The 17,063-nt window shown below is 43.0% G+C and overlaps 1 protein-coding gene across 5 annotated transcripts in view; it reads right to left on the bottom strand.

Moving 5' to 3' along the window:
- The window catches only part of LOC110526617 (solute carrier family 12 member 4), a 75,023-nt gene that overhangs the window by 17,342 nt on the left and 40,618 nt on the right, over nucleotides 1-17,063 (bottom strand). For all 5 annotated transcript variants that reach the window (XR_016496885.1, XM_090238922.1, XM_021607733.3 and 2 more), the window contains exons 8-14: nucleotides 16,745-16,959; nucleotides 11,773-11,937; nucleotides 11,507-11,605; nucleotides 11,017-11,074; nucleotides 10,643-10,817; nucleotides 8,957-9,075; nucleotides 5,199-5,297 (exon numbers count right to left, since the gene is read on the bottom strand). Coding sequence is in view for 4 of the 5 variants with exons in the window: in XM_090238922.1 (XP_090095048.1) it covers nucleotides 5,199-5,297; nucleotides 8,957-9,075; nucleotides 10,643-10,817; nucleotides 11,017-11,074; nucleotides 11,507-11,605; nucleotides 11,773-11,937; nucleotides 16,745-16,959 (930 nt within the window). In the remaining variant the exon portion in view is untranslated. The remainder of the gene's footprint in view (nucleotides 1-5,198; nucleotides 5,298-8,956; nucleotides 9,076-10,642; nucleotides 10,818-11,016; nucleotides 11,075-11,506; nucleotides 11,606-11,772; nucleotides 11,938-16,744; nucleotides 16,960-17,063) is intronic.

The raw sequence follows: 17,063 nt of genomic DNA, 5'->3' as shown, positions 1-17,063 counted from the left end.
AGGGTCTGAGAAATAAAGCCTCAGTGTTCTGATGAGTATGACTGTCTAAATGGTCTGGGAAATAAAGCCTCAGTGTTCTGATGAGTATGACTGTCTAAAGGGTCTGGGAAATAAAGCCTCAGTGTTCTGATGAGTATGACTGTCTAAAGAATCTGGGAAATAAAGCTTCAGTGTTCTGATGAGTATGACTGTCTAAAGGGTCTGGGAAATAAAGCCTCAGTGTTCTAATGAGTATGACTGTCTAAAGGGTCTGGGAAATAAAGCCTCAGTGTTCTAATGAGTATGACTGTCTAAAGGGTCTGGGAAATAAAGCCTCAGTGTTCTGATGAGTATGACTGTCTAAAGGGTCTGGGAAATAAAGCCTCAGTGTTCTAATGAGTATGACTGTCTAAAGGGTCTGGGAAATAAAGCCTCAGTGTTCTGATGAGTATGACTGTCTAAAGGGTCTGGGAAATAAAGCCCCAGTGTTCTAATGAGTATGACTGTCTAAAGGGTCTGAGAAATAAAGCCTCAGTGTTCTGATGAGTATGACTGTCTAAAGGGTCTGAGAAATAAAGCCTCAGTGTTCTGATGAGTATGACTGTCTAAAGGGTCTGAGAAATAAAGCCTCAGTGTTCTGATGAGTATGACTGTCTAAAGGGTCTGGGAAATAAAGCCTCAGTGTTCTGATGAGTACGACTGTCTAAAGGGTCTGGGAAATAAAGCCTCAGTGTTCTGATGAGTACGACTGTCTAAAGGGTCTGGGAAATAAAGCCTCAGTGTTCTGATGAGTACGACTGTCTAAAGGGTCTGGGAAATAAAGCCTCAGTGTTCTGATGAGTATGACTGTCTAAAGGGTCTGAGAAATAAAGCCTCAGTGTTCTGATGAGTATGACTGTCTAAAGGGTCTGGGAAATAAAGCCTCAGTGTTCTGATGAGTATGACTGTCTAAAGGGTCTGGGAAATAACGCCTCAGTGTTCTGATGAGTATGACTGTCTAAAGGGTCTGGGAAATAACGCCTCAGTGTTCTGATGAGTATGACTGTCTAAAGGGTCAGGGAAATGAAGCCTCAGTGTTCTGATGAGTATGACTGTCTAAAGGGTCTGGGAAATAAAGCCTCAGTGTTCTGATGAGTATGACTGTCTAAAGGGTCTGGGAAATAAAGCCTCAGTGTTCTGATGAGTATGACTGTCTAAAGGGTCTGGGAAATAAAGCCTCAGTGTTCTGATGAGTATGACTGTCTAAAGGGTCTGGGAAATAAAGCCTCAGAGTTCTGATGAGTATGACTGTCTAAAGGGTCTGAGAAATAAAGCCTCAGTGTTCTGATGAGTATGACTGTCTAAAGGGTCTGAGAAATAAAGCCTCAGTGTTCTGATGAGTATGACTGTCTAAAGGGTCTGAGAAATAAAGCCTCAGTGTTCTGATGAGTATGACTGTCTAAAGGGTCTGGGAAATAAAGCCTCAGTGTTCTGATGAGTATGACTGTCTAAAGGGTCTGAGAAATAAAGCCTCAGTGTTCTGATGAGTATGACTGTCTAAAGGGTCTGGGAAATAAAGCCTCAGTGTTCTGATGAGTATGACTGTCTAAAGGGTCTGAGAAATAAAGCCTCAGTGTTCTGATGAGTATGACTGTCTAAAGGGTCTGAGAAATAAAGCCTCAGTGTTCTGATGAGTATGACTGTCTAAAGGGTCAGGGAAATAAAGCCTCAGTGTTCTGATGAGTATGACTGTCTAAAGGGTCAGGGAAATAAAGCCTCAGTGTTCTGATGAGTATGACTGTCTAAAGGGTCTGGGAAATAAAGCCTCAGTGTTCTAATGAGTATGACTGTCTAAAGGGTCTGAGAAATAAAGCCTCAGTGTTCTGATGAGTATGACTGTCTAAAGGGTCAAGGAAATAAAGCCTCAGTGTTCTGATGAGTATGACTGTCTAAAGGGTCGGGGAAATAAAGCCTCAGTGTTCTAATGAGTATGACTGTCTAAAGGGTCTGAGAAATAAAGCCTCAGTGTTCTGATGAGTATGACTGTCTAAAGGGTCTGAGAAATAAAGCCTCAGTGTTCTGATGAGTATGACTGTCTAAAGGGTCTGAGAAATAAAGCCTCAGTGTTCTGATGAGTATGACTGTCTAAAGGGTCTGAGAAATAAAGCCTCAGTGTTCTGATGAGTATGACTGTCTAAAGGGTCTGAGAAATAAAGCCTCAGTGTTCTGATGAGTATGACTGTCTAAAGGGTCTGAGAAATAAAGCCTCAGTGTTCTGATGAGTATGACTGTCTAAAGGGTCTGAGAAATAAAGCCTAAGTGTTCTGATGAGTATGACTGTCTAAAGGGTCTGAGAAATAAAGCCTCAGTGTTCTGATGAGTATGACTGTCTAAAGGGTCTGGGAAATAAAGCCTCAGTGTTCTGATGAGTATGACTGTCTAAAGGGTCTGGGAAATAAAGCCTCAGTGTTCTGATGAGTATGACTGTCTAAAGGGTCTGGGAAATAAAGCCTCAGTGTTCTGATGAGTATGACTGTCTAAAGGGTCTGAGAAATAAAGCCTCAGTGTTCTGATGAGTATGACTGTCTAAAGGGTCTGAGAAATAAAGCCTCAGTGTTCTGATGAGTATGACTGTCTAAAGGGTCAGGGAAATAAAGCCTCAGTGTTCTGATGAGTATGACTGTCTAAAGGGTCAGGGAAATAAAGCCTCAGTGTTCTGATGAGTATGACTGTCTAAAGGGTCTGGGAAATAAAGCCTTAGTGTTCTAATGAGTATGACTGTCTAAAGGGTCTGAGAAATAAAGCCTCAGTGTTCTGATGAGTATGACTGTCTAAAGGGTCAGGGAAATAAAGCCTCAGTGTTCTGATGAGTATGACTGTCTAAAGGGTCTGGGAAATAAAGCCTCAGTGTTCTAATGAGTATGACTGTCTAAAGGGTCTGGGAAATAAAGCCTCAGTGTTCTGATGAGTATGACTGTCTAAAGGGTCTGGGAAATAAAGCCTCAGTGTTCTAATGAGTATGACTGTCTAAAGGGTCTGAGAAATAAAGCCTCAGTGTTCTGATGAGTATGACTGTCTAAAGGGTCTGAGAAATAAAGCCTCAGTGTTCTGATGAGTATGACTGTCTAAAGGGTCTGAGAAATAAAGCCTCAGTGTTCTGATGAGTATGACTGTCTAAAGGGTCTGAGAAATAAAGCCTCAGTGTTCTGATGAGTATGACTGTCTAAAGGGTCTGAGAAATAAAGCCTCAGTGTTCTGATGAGTATGACTGTCTAAAGGGTCTGGGAAATAAAGCCTCAGTGTTCTGATGAGTATGACTGTCTAAAGGGTCTGAGAAATAAAGCCTCAGTGTTCTGATGAGTATGACTGTCTAAAGGGTCTGAGAAATAAAGCCTCAGTGTTCTGATGAGTATGACTGTCTAAAGGGTCTGGGAAATGTATTTTATATTTTCCCCGCATTACATATTCCTCTCAAAATAATAGACATTTAATGAGCGTGAAGCAGAGAGTGAATATCCAACAGAAATGGGTAATAAATATAGAGTAACATTGTTAGGGTAGACTCAAATTCAAACAATGCTTTCCAATAAGGAGAAAGTTATCATGTTTGCTTTTAAACCTTACAATAGGGGTAAAAGCAGAGCATTGTTTGAGAGTGATCCATGTGTATTAGCAGTAGTGATTGAGAGGGTTTTTCCTATTGGGAAGAGTAGAGGGGTCCTAGTTGAAGGAAACCGATATGGAGACTAGCATAGGTAAATAAAGACAGTCATAAAGAGAGTAAAATGGAAAGATTCATGGTACTCATGGTCTGTCAGTGGATGTCACATTTAATGAGTGTTGACAGTATGCGAATGGTAATATTAGTTGTTTTCAAATAACACTCTAATAATGCAATATCTTAGTAATTTGAAGAAATAAATGTTTCAATACAAGGTCACATGACTGACAGAGGGAATGAGCATTGGGACTGATATTATATTAGAGGTCATCTGGTGTTTAGGTTAAAGATAAGCTTCCTGTGAACCAATAGATAAGCTGGCAGTAACAGTGAGTGGTACTCAATAAATTCAAACAGACCTTAACCCTAACACAGTGGGAAAATTTGGGGCAGAGGTATGAATAATTGAATAAGATACGTTTTTGACAATTTTCAATTATTATTACTCAATTCGATAGTTTCAATATACCAGTGATTTAAACAAGAAGGTAATGTCATCTAAAACACACTTTTTCCATTACAAGGAACACTGTCCGGAATTGGAGTAGATCCAAGTAAATGTTTAAGTACCGAATAATGAGCTGATAAGTCAGCACCACCTTTTTGAAGGCCCTAGGGGATTTGTTAAACAACAGGTTTTATATATTCTGGGTCTACAGATCCCATGTGTATGTGTGTGTATTTAAGAATTTACAACCCAGAGTGAAGGGGTTTAAAAGGATAAAGTGTCTGGTTTTATGTGTTGATTCCGCTTACTTTAATAGACGTATTTTGATAGATCCTCCTTTGATAGTTTAAGCCATAATCTAATGCTTACCTTAAAATGTAACAATAATTATCACAAAGTGATAAAAGGAGGGAATGCATTGAATTGTAAACAGCATCTCCTCTCACTCTATCTTGGTTCGTGCAGGTGACTGTGACCTCCTCCTCAGACCAAATGGCCCAGAACATTGTTATGGGAGCCAAAAGGAGTATCTCAGTTTCAAAGTCCCAGCTTTGAGAGAAAAAGCCTTTTCAGTCACATGCAGGAACCAATGTTAATAATGTATAATGTAAATCATGCTTATATGACTTGTTTGTATAGCACTATAAAAGGACTGAGAGGGAAAGCCCATTTCAGAGTTTTCATCAAACTTTGATTGAGAATGTGAACCTCTCCGGTCATGATACTAAAGATTGATTCCTTTACACTGAGTTTCAGTGGTGAATTTCCACGACAGGTGCTATACTTGTTCAGCTACTGAAGCTTATTACAGTGAAGTTCCTTCTTTCTAGGCTACCATCAGAACACCAGAGAACAAAATGCCTCTCTAGCTGGAGTCTGCATAAAGTCCTCCAGTCAGTCAACAGGATATTTTGATAAGCTTCCCAATATGTCACCTGAGAAAGCAAAGTAGATTATTCAAATGGAGTGAAAGTGTACCCAACACCCACGCATATACAAATGAGTGTTACATCGCTCACATACAGTATGCACGGATACACAGCCACGCACATACACCTGTACTGTACTTACCAGTGGTAATATTTAAACCTAGGTCTCCAGTTTGGTGTCCGTAGTAAAGTCTGCACAGCACAGGCTAAGTTCACAAACAGATAGCACATCAAGAAGAACCTGTAGGAAAAAAAATCACACACCACAAAATGTAATTCAGTCCAAACCGATTTAGTCATTTAAATATTGATTTGGAATTCCAATATATTAATTTTGCAGTTATGTACTTGTTGCAGGATGTATAGGCCTGGTAGTCTGCTAAAATACATCTCAACTGATGGCAAAACACAAGAAAGTGCACTAGGTCAAGGTTTCCCAAACTTTTTCACTCAGGCCCCCCTTCCAGCATTGAGGAACATCCCGCATGTGCGCAATGTCTATTTCTATGGGCACAATTAGACATGGCATAATGTATAGAACTGCAGGAAATAAGATTTAAACCTGAAAAGTATTACCTACGCCAACAAGAGGGGTGTGAACAGTTTGTGTCCTGGCTCAGCCAGGAGAATATCGCCGCCCCAAAGAAGAACTGGAGGCGGCGAAAGCGGAGAGGCGCTGGTATGAGGAGGCAGCGCGGCGTCGTGGATGGAAGCCACAGGGAGTATGGCTACGCCAGGTAGGAGACCTGAGCCAACTTCCTGTGGTTACCGGGGGGCTAGAGAGACCACGTATCGGCCGGGCTAGAGTGGGCATCGAGCCAAGTGCCATGAAGCCGGCTCTACGCATCTGGTCTCCAGTGTGTCTCCTTGGGCCAGCTTACATGGCATCAACCTTGCGCACGGTGTCCCCGGTTCGCCTGCATAGCCCAGTGCTGGCTATTCCACCTCGCCGCACTGGCAGGTATTCATGTGATATTTGTGTGACTCGAACATTATTACGAAATGTATGGGCTAAAAAACCTAGCTGAAATGGGCTTGTTGATCTGGGCATTTCTGACATGTTATAAATAGAAATGTCCAGATCAACTAGCCCATTTCAGCTAATGACTGACATGACAAGAGGAATACTGATGATGCACTACCCAATTTCAAAATTTTACCTTACGCATTCTACTATTATAACTTTCAACAGTAAATTAATATACAGTGCCTTGCGAAAGTATTCGGCCCCCTTGAACTTTGCGACCTTTTGCCACATTTCAGGCTTCAAACATAAAGATATAAAACTGTATTTTTTTGTGAAGAATCAACAACAAGTGGGACACAATCATGAAGTGGAACGACATTTATTGGATATTTCAAACTTTTTTAACAAATCAAAAACTGAAAAATTGGGCGTGCAAAATTATTCAGCCCCTTTACTTTCAGTGCAGCAAACTCTCTCCAGAAGTTCAGTGAGGATCTCTGAATGATCCAATGTTGACCTAAATGACTAATGATGATAAATACAATCCACCTGTGTGTAATCAAGTCTCCGTATAAATGCACCTGCACTGTGATAGTCTCAGAGGTCCGTTAAAAGCGCAGAGAGCATCATGAAGAACAAGGAACACACCAGGCAGGTCCGAGATACTGTTGTGAAGAAGTTTAAAGCCGGATTTGGATACAAAAAGATTTCCCAAGCTTTAAACATCCCAAGGAGCACTGTGCAAGCGATAATATTGAAATGGAAGGAGTATCAGACCACAGAAAATCTACCAAGACCTGGCCGTCCCTCTAAACTTGCAGCTCATACAAGGAGAAGACTGATCAGAGATGCAGCCAAGAGGCCCATGATCACTCTGGATGAACTGCAGAGATCTACAGCTGAGGTGGGAGACTCTGTCCATAGGACAACAATCAGACGTATATTGCACAAATCTGGCCTTTATGGAAGAGTGGCAAGAAGAAAGCCATTTCTTAAAGATATCCATAAAAAGTGTTGTTTAAAGTTTGCCACAAGCCACCTGGGAGACACACCAAACATGTGGAAGAAGGTGCTCTGGGCAGATGAAACCAAAATTGAACTTTTTGGCAACAATCCAAACCTTATGTTTGGCGTAAAAGCAACAGCTGAACACACCATCCCCACTGTCAAACATGGTGGTGGCAGCATCATAGTTTGGGCCTGCTTTTCTTCAGCAGGGACAGGGAAGATTGTTAAAATTGATGGGAAGATGGATGGAGCCAAATACAGGACCATTCTGGAAGAAAACCTGATGGAGTCTGCAAAAGACCTGCGACTGGGACGGAGATTTGTCTTCCAACAAGACAATGATCCAAAACATAAAGCAAAATCTACAATTGAATGGTTCAAAAATAAACATATCCAGGTGTTAGAATGGCCAAGTCAAAGTCCAGACCTGAATCCAATCGAGAATCTGTGGAATGAACTGAAAACTGCTGTTCACAAATGCTCTCCATCCAACCTCACTGAGCTCGAGCTGTTTTGCAAGGAGGAATGGGAAAAAATTTCAGTCTCTCGATGTGCAAAACTGATAGAGACATACCCCAAGCGACTTACAGCTGTAGTCGCAGCAAAAGGTGGCGCTACAAAGTATTAACTTAAGGGGGCTGAATAATTTTGCACCCCCAATTTTTCAGTTTTTGATTTGTTAAAGTTTGAAATATCCAATAAATGTCGTTCCACTTCATGATTGTGTCCCACTTGTTGTTGATTCTTCACAAAAAAATACAGTTTTATATCTTTATGTTTGAAGCCTGAAATGTGGCAAAAGGTCGCAAAGTTCAAGGGGGCCGAATACTTTCGCAAGGCACTGTCTATATATAAAATAACTGGACCCACAGTTTGTGAACCACTGCACTTGGTGACCTTCCACACAAAGTCACTTGTGCTGATTGTGTACAGAGTGCCTGGCTGGAATGAGGTGTTTCACTTGTGAAGTGGTTGTTAAAATGCAAGTGATTTGATTCAAGTATATTTTAGCAGACACTCTTATCCAGAGTGACTTACAGGAGCAATTAGGGTTAAGTGTCTTGCTCAAGGGCACATGAACAGATTATTTACCTAGTCAGCTCAGGGATTTGAACCAGCAACCTTTCAGTTACTGGCCCTGCTAGGCTACCTGCCGCCCAAACTACTCCTCAGAGGACCATAATGTTTTTTAAACATCTGTGAGATGTTTATGGTTTAAAATGGTTTATGGTTTATTAGCAGTGTTTGAGAAGGGAAGTAGAGTCATCAAGAGTCTGTTTTCTCCCATGTAAAAACTACATGACTTTGGCTGATGGGAGTAATTTCAGCAAATTCATTTTTTATTATATTTTTTACCCCTTTTTCTCCACAATTTTGTGGTACCCAATTGGTAGTTACAGTCTTGTCTCATCGCTGCAACTCCCATACAGACTGGGGAGAGGTGAAGGTCGAGAGCCGTGCGTCCTCCGAAACACAACCCAACCAAGCCACACTGCTTCTTGACACAATGCCCACTTGACCTGGAAGCCAGCCGCACTAATGTGTCGGAGGAAACACCATACAACTGGCGACCGTGTCAGCGTACACTGCGTCCGGCCCGCCACAGGAGTCGCTCGTGCGCAATGAGACAAGGACAAACCCTCCCCTAACCCGGACAATGTTGGTCCAATTGTGCGCCGCCCTATGGGTCTCCCGGTCACAGCTGGCTGCGACCTAGAATTTCTAGTGGCACAGCTAGCACTGCGATGCAGTGCCTTAGACTTCTGCGCCACTCGGGAGGCCCCAAGTTCAGCAAGTTCACCCATCATATGATTTGAAATCAGCCCTATTTGCCTGCTTTTACATAATCATTTTTGATGTGTCTGCATGCATATGTGTGTGTTTAGTCTGTTTCGTGCATGTGTATGTGTGTGTGTGTGACTCACATGGAGAGGATGGGGGCCACCATGTCCAGAGAGGCTATGAGGATGCCCAGCTCAGCGATGAGCCCTGTCAGTAACAGTGCCCAGGTTGGCTCCCCATTGGCCTTGCCATGACCAAACACCTACACCAGAAAATAAAAAAACATACACTTTATAAATACATTCTTTTTTTTGTGATGGTTTGTTTTTTATTTGTTTTATTTCAGGCTGATTGTTGTATTGTAGCCAAGGGGACCGATCATTTATGGATTGAGTGGCCTTAAAGGCCCAGTGCAGTCAAAATTAAATTTTTCCCTGCGTTTCACATCAGGTTGTACAACAGCTGATGAAACTAACACATGTGAAAACATTTGATCAGTGTTATTTCCTGATAGTTACTGGTTGAAAATACAATATACACAGGACCTCCTAATCAGCAGGTTTGCATGGGCAGGAGTTTCGGCTTGTCTGGTGACATCACCAACTTTTTGGGTGACCCGACCAAATTCACATAGAAATGTGAGTTATAGATCCGTCATTCACATTTAAAGTTATTCTAACAAGCGGTAAATGTGTTCTATGTGCACTATTTCTATGCTTCCAGTTCTTACATTTTGTTTTTGCATCTTTTACTTTCAGTTTTGTACACCAGCTTCAAACAGCTGAAAATACAATATATGTTTGGTTATTGAAAATATATTTCACAACGGTTTAGATGGTACAATGATTCTCTACACTATATGTGTGCTTGTTTTATCACATAAACTGAAATTAGGTGAACTACTTGAATTTTTGCAACCAGGAAATTGGCGGAGCGATTTCTGCATAGTGAAACTTTAAAAGACAAATAGGGTTCCAACCTCTCTGCCAATAACAGCTAGTTTTCAGTTTTCCCCTCCCCACTTGGACCACTCCCAGAAAGTCCTGTCTAACTTTTTGCTTGAGAAAAATGTTTTTGCTAAAAAAATCTATTTTTGTTGACTTTAATGGAAAACTATTATTGGTAGGTACTTAATTGTTACCGAGAAATGATTTGTTATTGATTGAAAAACGGGTGCATTGGGCCTCTAAGTACTGGTCCTAGGCCAGTTTTTTTACAAGAATTTTCACAGTCGCTTAACCTGATCCTAGAACAGGGTTACATAATGCCCTTCTTTTATATAGCTAATCCTCTTCTACCAACAATAATTTACATGTGGGAATGCAAATGAACTTCTATGTTCAGCTTCATTCAAATGAGTAAGCAAAGACAACCGCAACTCTATTCTCTTGTTCACTGTAGTTTTTAGTTGTGTATCATCATGTATCTAATAGTAGGGCCACTGTGAGCATACATGGGCATAGAGCCGAGCAATGTATCAAGCAATGTGTACAAACAGTGGTGGCAGCTAGAGAAACCTAGAGAAACCTAAATTATGGCTGTGTTTCTCAGGCCACTAGATGCTTTGCATTGTATAGGAATTACACAGTGTGTATGTACAGCTCCACCCACAAAGCCATAAGGAAGGGCACTGATAGCCAATGTATGATTTTTTACATTTGAGCAGACACTCTTATCCAGAGCAACTTACAGGAGCAATTAGGGTAAGTGCATTGCTCAAGAGCACATGGGTATATTTTTTACCTAGTCAGCTCTGGGATTTGAACCAGCAACCTTCTGGTTACTGCCCCAATGCTCTTAACTGCTAGGCTACATGTGGCTGGGCCTACCCTGAGGAAGGGGATAATGTTGTCCTTGGCGATGGCCTGTAGGAGACGAGGGGCGCCGGTCAGGGACTGTAGTCCAGCCCCTACAGTGGAGAAGAAGGAGCCAATCACGATGACCCAGGGGGAAGGCCAGGACAGAGTCCCCACAACCAGGTTCTTACTGACTGCATCCCCAAACCTACAGGACAGGAGAGGACATGGACCTGTTAGCGGGGCCATTATCAATACCAACAAACACAGCATCTGAAGTGCTTTGCCATACCAACAAATATAATTACAAGCTTGTACTGTATGTTGTTGAGAAGCAGACAGGCTATTGTCTGGACCTGAATGTATATTGTGATGTCAAAGATGTGGCTACAGACAAGTTCACTTACTTGTCCCTTAGGACCGCTCCTTCAATACAGGCCCCAAACAGAACCACAGAGCTGAAATCTGAAGACAGGATGTTAAGGAACACACAGAAACACATGCAGAATGGAAGACAGGATGTTAAGGAACACACAGAAACACATGCAGTATGGAAGACAGGATGTTAAGGAACACACAGAAACACATGCAGTATGGAAGACAGGATGTTAAGGAACACACAGAAACACATGCAGTATGGAAGACAGGATGTTAAGGAACACACAGAAACACATGCAGTATGGAAGACAGGATGTTAAGGAACACACAGAAACACATGCAGTATGGAAGACAGATGTATCTAGACATTGAACAACTTGGGGAGAACACTGCCTATTGATATGGATGAGGAAGAGCTTGCAAGTAGGCATTTCACTGTACCGTTTACACCTGATGTATCCTGTGCACGTGACAAATACATGTTGATTTGATTTTACTATTGACTCCATGAAAGGATACAGACAAGGGTAGTAGTGGTTATAGCCAAGATGGTTCCAATAGGGATGGACTTCTGAGCATCTTTCAGATCTCCTGATCTGTTGGAGCCTGCCATGATACCTACAGTACAAGGACATGAAGGACACGCATCAGTTACTGACAACTCTCAGAATGTTGACCAATCAGTGAACAAAAATGTCTCTGGGTTGCCAGCTGGGATTATTGGTCTGGTGTTGCCAGTTCATGGTCTGGGTTGCCAGTTATGGATCTGGGTTGTCAGGTCTTACCTGTGGCGGAGGGAAAGAAGATTCCCACCAGGAGGGTGAAGGAGGTAGTGATGTCAGCTGAGACGTACAGGCCGACGCTCTCCACAGCCCTGTGAACGTCTACTGAGGGCAGACCTGCCTTCTCCAAGATCTGACCCTTCTCCAGGTAGTCTCCCCACATGTTATCTAAAACATGCATCAGGAACCAAGTTTATAGAAATGCTAGTATCCCATCCACAAAGTAAGCAACGTAATGGCATCCACCTAACGGCACGACAACACCCATAGCTCTACAACATCACAAATTATTGTTATAATAACATAAAATGTTTTACAAAGTATATATACTCACTTTTTTAGATAGCTAAATCACTACAAACATGTTGTACACAAAGTCTATGTTTTACTGTAATTACATGTCATCACTATTGTAAAATGGCGTAGCAGTCAGGCGTCTTTTGTCTTCGTCCTGTATATATCTTTTTATATATTTTTTCTTCGCATTTATTTTTAAAATATTTTTCTTAACCCCAACTTCAACTGCAACCCGCCTCATCCAATGTGGTATGGATCTGCTATTTTCTTTACTTCAGAACCGGAACCCCCAACAGAAGCTAACTAGCTACTAGCTAGTCGTCAGCTAACCACTGCTAGCGGTCATCAGCTAACCTTTAGCCTGAACAACTTCTGCCAGTGATGCACAATGCGATTCAAACCAGAGCGTATCGGACTTCTTATTCTCCATATCTCTGGATTCCTATCGCAAGCTCTGAACCTCTTCACCTGGATCATCGCAGCTATCTTGCGGCTATCTGATTGGCTTCTCCTGGCTAACGTCTCTGTCCCGAAGCAAGCACCAATTAGCCCGGCTAGCTGAAGAGGTTCATCAGCCACTCCTTGGGCTACAATACCTATTTTGCCAATTGGCCTGGACCATTTTCTACACGGAGCCCTGCTGATCCATCACGACTGATCTACCGACATAACCGTATGAAAGGGCTACAACTGACTTCTTCCATCACGACGTCCCTCTAAGGCCCTTCTGCTAGCCTGCTAGGCCCAGCCCGCTAGCTGTCTGAATCGCCATGTCTCCAGCCCGCCCAGCTACTCACTGGACCCAATGATCACTCGGCTACGCATGCATCTCCTTAATGTCAATATGCCTTGTCCATTGCTGTTTTGGTTAGTAATTATAGCCTTATTTCATTGTAGAGCCTCAAGCCCTGCTCAATACGCCTTAGCTAACCCTTTAGTTACACCTCCCACCTCACCTGACCTCACCTGGTTTAAATTATGTTTCTAGAGACAATATCTCTCTCATCGTCACTCAATGCATAGGTTTACATCCACTGTATTCACATCCTACCATACCTTTGTCTGTACAATCTATTACACGTGCCCAGAAACCTTCTCCTTTTACTCTCTGTTCCGAACGTACCAGATGACCAGTTCTTATACTTATCCTTATCCTACTCCTCCTCTGTTCCTCTGGTGTAGAGGTTAACCCAGGACCTGCAGTGCCTAGCTCCACTCCCATTCCCCAGGCGCTCTCATTTGTTGACTTTTGTAACCGTAAAAGCCCTAGTTTCATGCATGTTAAAATTAGAAGCCTCCTCTCTAAGTTTGTTTTATTCACTGCTTTAGCACACTCTGGCAACCTGGATGTCCTAGCCGTGTCTGGATCCTGGCTTAGGAAGACCACCAAAAACCCTGACATTTCCATCCCTAACTATAACATTTTCCGACAAGATAGAACTGCCAAGGGGGCGGAGTTGCAATCTACTGCAGAGATAGCCTGCAGAGTTCTGTCTTACTATCTAGGTCTGTGCCCAAACAATTTGAGCTTCTACTTTTAAAATCCACCTTTCCAGAAACAAGTCTCTCACTGTTGCCGCTTGCTATAGACCACCTTCTGCCCCCAGCTGTGCCCTGGACACTATATGTGAATTGATTGCACCCATCTATCTTCAGAGCTCGTGCTTTTAGGTGACCTAAACTGGGACATGCTTAACACCCCGGCCATCCTACAATCTAAGCTTGATACCCTCAATCTCACACAAATTATCAATGAACCTACCAGGTACAACCCCAAATCCGTACACAGGGGAACCCTCATAAATATAATCCTAACCAACCTGCCCTCCAAATACACCTCTGCTGTCTTCAACCAGGATCTCAGTGATCACTGCCTCATTGCCTGCGTCCATAATGGGACTGCGGCCAAACGACCACCCCTCATCACTGTCAAAGGCTCCCTAAAACACTTCAGCGTGCAGGTCTTTCTAATCGACCTGGCCCGGGTATCCTGGAAGGATATTGACCTCATTACGACAGTAGAGGATGCCTGGATATTCTTTAAAAGTGCTTTCCTCACCATCTTAAATAAGCATGCCTCATTAAATGTAGAACCAGGAACAGATATAGCCCTTGGTTCACTCCAGACCTGACTGCCCTTGACCAGCACAAAAACATCCCGTGGCGTACTGCATTAGTATCGAATAGCCCCTGCGATATGCAACTTTTCAGGGAAGTTAGGAACCAATATAGACAGGCAGTTAGGAAATCAAAGGCTAGCTTTTTCAAACAGAAATTTGCATCCTGTAGCACTAACTGCAAAAAGTTCTGGGACACGTAAAGTCCATGGAGAATAAGAGCACCTCCTCCAAACTGCCCACTGCACTGAGGCTAGGAAACACTGTCACCACCGATAAATTCATGATAATTGAGAACTTCAATAAGCATTTTTCTACGGCTGGCCTTGCTTTCCACCTGGCTACCCCTACCCCGGTCAACAGCCCTGCACCCCCCACAGCAACGTGCCTAAGCCTCCCCCATTTCTCTTTCACCCAAATTGAGATAGCTGATGCTCTGAAAGAGCTGCAAAATCTGAGCCCCTACAAGTCAGCCGGGCTAGACAATCTGGACCCTCTCTAAAATGATCCGCCGAAATTGTTGCAACCCCTATTACTAGCCTGTTCAACCTCTCTTTCGTATCGTCTGAGATCCCCAAAGATTGCAAAGCTGCCACGGTCATCCCCCTCTTCAAAGGGGGAGACACTCTAGACCCAAATTGCTACAGACCTATATCTATCCTACCCTGCGTTTCTAAGGTATTCGAAAGCCAAGTTAACAAACAGTTCACCGACCATTTCGAATCCCACCGTACCTTCTCTGCTATGCAATCTGGTTTCCGAGCTGGTCATGGGTGCACCACAGCCATGCTCAAGGTCCTAAACAATATCATGATAAGAGACAATACTGTGCAGCTGTATTCATCGACCTGGCCAAGGCTTCGACTCTGTCAATCACCACATTCTTATCGCAGACTCAACAGCCTTGGTTTCTCAAATGACTGCCTCGCCTGGTTCACCAACTACTTCTCAGATAGAGTTCAATGTGTCAAATCGGAGGGCCTGTTGTCCGGACCTCTGGCAGTGTCTATGGGGGTGCCACAGGGTTCAATTCTCGGGCCGACTCTTTTCTAAGTATACATTAATGATGTCGCTCTTGCTGCTGGTGATTATCTGATCCACCTCTACGCAGACGACACCATTTTGGATACTTCAGGCCCTTCTTCGGACACTGTGTTAACTAACCTCCAGATGAGCTTCAATGCCATACAACTCTCTTTCCGTGCCCTCCAACTACTCTTAAATGCAAGTAAAACTAAATGCATGCTCTTCAACCGATCGCTGCCCACACCTGCCTGCCCGTCCAGCATCACTACTCTGGTCGGTTCTGACTTAGAATATGTGGACAACTACAAATACCTAGGTGTCTGGTTAGACTGTAAACTCTCCTTCCAGACTCACATTAAGCATCTCCAATCCAAAATAAAATCTAGAATCGGCTTCCTATTTCGCAACAAAGCATCCTTCACTCATGCTGCCAAACATACCCTCGAAAAAATGACCATCCTACCGATCCTCGACTTCGGCGATGTCATTTACAAAATAGCCTCCAACACTCTACTCAGCAAATTGGATGCAGTCTATCACAGTGCCTTCAGTTTTGTCACCAAAGCCCCATATACTACCCACCACTGCGACCTGTATGCTCTCGTTGGCTGGCCCTCGCTTCATATTCATTGCCAAACCCACTGGCTCCAGGTCATCTATAAGTCTTTGCTAGGTAAAGCCCCGCCTTATCTCAACTCACTGGTCACCATAGCAGCACCCACACATAGCACGCGCTCCAGCAGGTATATCTCACTGGTCACCCCCAAAGCCAATTCCTAATTTGGCCGCCTTTCCTTCCAGTTGTCTGCTGCCAATGACTGGAACGAAGTGCAAAAATCACTGAAGCTGGAGACTCATAACTCCCTCACTAACTTTAAGCACCAGCTGTCAGAGCAGTTCACAGATCACTGCACCTGTACATAGCCCTTCTATAAATAGCCCATCCAACTGCCTCATCCCAATACTGTTATTTATTTTTGTTCCTTTGCAACCCAGTCTCTACTTGCACACTTATCTTCTGCACATCTATCACTCCAGTGTTTAATTGCTATAGTATAATTATTTCACCACTATGGCCTATTTATTGCCTTACCTCCCTTATCCTACCTCATTTGCACACACTGTATATATAGACTTTTCTATTGTATTATTGACTGAATGTTTGTTTATTCCATGTGTAACTGCGTTGTTGTTTGTGTCGCACTGCTTTGCTTTAACTTGGCCAGGTCGCAGTTGTAAATGAGAACTGGTTCTAAACTAGCCTACCTGGTTAAATAAAGGTAAAGCAAATAAAAACAAATAAAAGTGGATGTGGCTCGGCTGCCCCCTAGCTGGTTGGCCCACATTGGCTATGTAATTGGGTGACGCTGCCCCCAGATGCTAATCTTGGGTCAGTTATACATTTCCCCCCACTAATGGTTAAGGTAAGGACAGTGGGAGGGGGAAGCTGATCTTAGATCTGTATCCTAGACCCAGGAGTGTGGTAATAGCCATTTCATTACAAATATGGTCCATCCTCTGACTTTGGTCTTTACCTCTTATGATGCCGCTGGCCAGTCCTGGTATTCCCTGTATCTCTGTAACGTTGTTCTGGTTGAAGTAGTCGTCACATTGAGGACTACTCATGTTGCCAGAGCTACAGAAGTTCCTCCACAGCTGACTAGGTACAGTCACATTGCCCTCTAGAACCGTCTTACTACACACGTCAAACTGATCTCTCACCAGTGTCCTGTTACCCAACATACAGATCCTGGAGAAAGAGGAATATTATTGGTTCTGATTATAAACAGAGCGATGATAACATGTCATGATAATGTGATGATAATATCCGTGTTTTCACTCTACTTTAGATCA

Source organism: Oncorhynchus mykiss, chromosome 6 (genome assembly GCF_057628025.1).
Source record: "Oncorhynchus mykiss isolate SJ-2025 chromosome 6, ASM5762802v1, whole genome shotgun sequence".
NCBI lineage: Eukaryota > Metazoa > Chordata > Actinopteri > Salmoniformes > Salmonidae > Oncorhynchus > Oncorhynchus mykiss.
This window is presented reverse-complemented; position numbering and strand designations above follow the sequence as displayed.